The sequence below is a fragment of the Triticum dicoccoides genome, chromosome 3B (genome assembly GCF_002162155.2).
Source record: "Triticum dicoccoides isolate Atlit2015 ecotype Zavitan chromosome 3B, WEW_v2.0, whole genome shotgun sequence".
NCBI lineage: Eukaryota > Viridiplantae > Streptophyta > Magnoliopsida > Poales > Poaceae > Triticum > Triticum dicoccoides.
The window spans coordinates 407072847-407076675 of NC_041385.1; the positions used below are offsets into that span (position 1 = coordinate 407072847).

The following is a 3829-nucleotide window of genomic DNA, read 5'->3' on the forward strand; positions in this document are numbered from 1 at the left end:
GCCCCTGGCTTGTAATATAAAGCTTGTATTATTTTGATTTGTGTCCAGAGTTGTATTGTGATATCATCCCGTGAGTCCCTGATCTTGATCGTACACATTTGCGTGTATGATTAGTGTACGATTGAATCGGGGGCGTCACAAGTTGGTATCGGAGCCGACTGCCTGTAGGATCCCCCTTTCCAACTCCTTGGCCGAAGTTGAGTCTAGCGTTTGAAAAACGGTTTACTAACATTGCTGTGTGGCTTACGGGCCCATGTCGCCATTGGGTGGTATTAGGATCTTTTATTCCTCGTCTATGCTCTGGGAATCTGATCTCTCTTCTATTCGGGTTAAATGGTTTTGCAAACTATAACTCTAGGTTCTCGTAAATACTTCTCCCGGAGAGCCCCTTCATTCCAGATGATGGCCCGCTTCACCAGAAGATTCTGAAGATACTCTTTGATGTTTTCCCCGAGACCCTTGTACCCTTCGTCGTTGCAATCCCTACCACCGATAAATCCTTATGTGTAACTACCTATTTTAAGCGTGCGGACCCTATGGGTTCGAGAACTATGTAGACATGACCGAGACACGTCCCCGGTCAATAACCAATAGCGGAACCTGGATGCTCATATTGGTTCCTATATATTCTACGAAGATCTTTATCGGTCAAACCGCATAACAACATACGTTGTTCCCGTTGTCATCGGTATGTTACTCGCCCGAGATTCGATCGTCGGTATCTCATACCTAGTTCAATCTCGTTACCGGCAAGTCTCTTTACTCGTTCTGTAATACTTCATCCCACAACTAACTCATTAGTCACAATGCTTGCAAGGCTTATAGTGATGAGTATTACCGAGAGGGCCCAGAGATACCTCTCCGAAACACGGAGTGACAAATTCTAATCTCGATCTATGCCAACCCAACAAACACCTTCGAAGACACCTGTAGAGCACCTTTATAATCACCCATTTACGTTGTGACGTTTGGTAGCACACAAAGTGTTCCTCCGGTATTCAGGAGTTGCATAATTTCATAGTCTGAGGAACTTGTATAAGTCATGAAGAAAGCAGTAGCAATGAAACTAACACGATCATAATGCTAAGCTAACGGATGGGTCATGTCCATCACATCATTCTGCTAATGATGTGATCCCATTCATCAAATGACAACACATGTCTATGGTTAGGAAACATAACCATCTTTGATTAACGAGCTAGTCAAATAGAGGCATACTAGAGACTATATGTTTTATCTATGTATTCACACATGTACTAAGTTTCCGATTAATATAGTTCTAGCATGAATAATAAACATTTATCATGAATTAAGGAAATAAATAATAACTTTATTATTGCCTCTAGGGCATATTTCCTTCACCCCCCCTCTGGACCCCTCTTCTCGTTCCTTTCAGGAGGCGAGAATGTCAGGCTCCAAGGGTCATGACCCTCTTCTAAATCAGGCCATCTCGATGGAATGAGCCATGAGACTTGGGTTTGGCCCAGTTACGCGAATAGGCAAAAGGTTTATAAAGGAGAAGCTAGGCAGAGGAGGACAGCGAATTGATTTGTTAATCATCTTCAGCTTCCCATCTTTGCTTCTATTCCCCACCCCTCCTCTTGGATCCCTCTCATGCCTTGTTGATTTCTCACCCCGACCTTTGTATTCGCAATTTATATCCATATATGTTGGTGCTAATCCAGTTCTTCGTCCCATCTCTATGCATTGGTCTCCAAGTAGAAATTTTTTTTGTAATCCAACAATTGATCATGGTAAGGATGACCAATGGAGTTATCCCAAAAATTCTGCTATACATGTGGATAATTAAAACGTTTCACGGGTAGTGACCTAAGAACATGTACAATGGTGCTATCTTAGGTGTGCCACATATGATAATTGCTGAGGTGGATGAGAGAGAATTCACTTATTTAAGAGATGATATCTTAGCCCAATATATGTCACCATAATTTTGGAAATAGCTAGTTATCTTAGATAAGATTAAGAGGTAACCCCTTGTGTACATGTTGCATTGCCATCTTTAAATTACATGCAAGGTTTATGATAAAGCTATCATATCAATGATTGTACATGTCCTAAATATTTTGTTATTACATGTGGCAAGCGCACATGATGGATTGATCAAGTGGCTAGGGAGCCGCTAGGGCCGAGAATTTTTGTTATCACGCGTGCTCTAGCTGTTCGCTTTGATCCTCGAGGCCATAACTAGTCAAAGACGGGTTCAGATCGTCTTCTTCCGATTGAATCTACCCACAACCCAACCCTTCCAACATGGCCGCCTCCTACATAGCGGTATTGCTCATCCTCGCCGCAGTTGCCCCACGCCCCTCCTCGGCTCGGCACGTCGTCACCTTCATCCCTAGTCGCGGCGTCTCCCCCTCCTCCCTGGCCTGGGACCCCACCGCTCAGCACTTCGTCGTCGCCGGCGGAGGCGACGCCGTCCTATCCGTATCCGACGCCGGCGTGACCGAATCGATCGCGTCCCCCGGTGCCTCCGCAGTCGCCGTTGACGACCGCCGCCGTCGTCTCATAGTAGCGTCCGCCGGTTCCGTCTCCGCTTTCGACCTCCGCACCCCTCGCCCCCATCGCCTCCTCTTCTCCACCACGCTCCCCGACCCCGCCGCGCCCGGCGGCGTCGCCGTGGACCCACAATCTGGCGTCGCCTTCCTCACCTTGGGCGCCCAAATCTACAGCCTTTCCCCTGACGGCGACCTCGCCGCGCTCCCTGCTTCGCCCGTCTATGGCTCGGAGCCCCTTTCCTCCCTCACCGCACACGTGAGCCGCGGGTTCCTCCTCGTCGGCCGTCCCAGCACCGGCCACCTCCTCCGCGTCGACATGGAGGACGGATCCGCAAGAGCCGTTTCAGGGGCCTTTACGCCCCCCACGCCGATCGCCGTCGCGGTGCGGAGCGATGGGACGGTGGCGGTGGGCGGGGCCACGACTCTGCGCCTGGTCTGGAGCAACGACGGGTGGGTGTCTTGTGCGGAGCATGACGTGGGGGAACCGGATGGCGCTGTCGCGGCGGTGGCGGTAAGGGAGCGGAAGCGGTTGTACGCGCTGGTGGAGGCGGAGGTGGAGGGGAAGAGGGAATGGCGGATCGAGGAGGTGGAGTGGAAAAAGGAGGGGGAGGGGGAGATGGTGGCGCTGTTAATCTTGGTCGGCGCCGCCCTCGCCATCTTCATGTTCTGGAGGTTCCAGATGCGGCAGCTCGCCGGCAACATGAACAAGAAGATCAGATAGAAGGATCATAGTGCCTGGCCATCCCCAGCTTTATTTTTTATTTCCTTCTGCATTTAGTTGACGCAGGTATATTTGTGTATACAGTATTAGACATGTTATAATTATCAGTTTTCATTAACTGTGAATCCCTTGATCTTTGCTTGCTCGGTGGTTTTGATGTAATAGATTCCTTTTCCTTTCTCAGAATCACGATGTAATGGAATTGGGCATAAATAGTGGATGATGGAGTTGCGGACCCATGGTTGATTGCATCTCTTTTGACATTCTAGTATGTGCTGTCCTTCCTCACAGTGGAGATTGGTTTCTTCAATTTATCGTTGTGTGCGCCGTCCGGCACGGTGGCACAGTCAGAGCACACACACGCCAGAGGACTAGCGCACAATCACACACACCGCGCACACCAGCAGATAGCACGCACGCACGCAAGTATACAGCGCGCACGAGCGAGCAGCGGGCGGAGGCAAAATTTCGTGTTTTGACCTTTTTTTAAACCTATTAGAGATTTGACCCCGGTTTGTAAAAATTTCGAGGTCTGATCTTTTTGCTACCGCCACAGACTTTGACGATAAGGTATAACATGCTATCGCCA

General features: G+C 49.1%; 1 protein-coding gene across 1 annotated transcript; it reads left to right on the forward strand.

The window, feature by feature from the left end:
- The first annotated feature begins 2170 nt into the window (after positions 1-2170).
- Positions 2171-3491, forward strand: LOC119276226. The gene has a single exon (XM_037557247.1). The coding sequence runs from the start codon at positions 2272-2274 to the stop codon at positions 3238-3240; it is 969 nt and encodes a 322-aa protein (XP_037413144.1). The 5' UTR covers positions 2171-2271; the 3' UTR covers positions 3241-3491.
- The last annotated feature ends 338 nt before the right edge of the window (positions 3492-3829 follow it).

Excerpts from the sequence above, each read along its gene's own strand:
- LOC119276226 (XM_037557247.1), top strand. The coding sequence starts at position 2,272 with ATGGCCGCCTCCTACATAGCGGTATTGCTCATCCTCGCCGCAGTTGCC.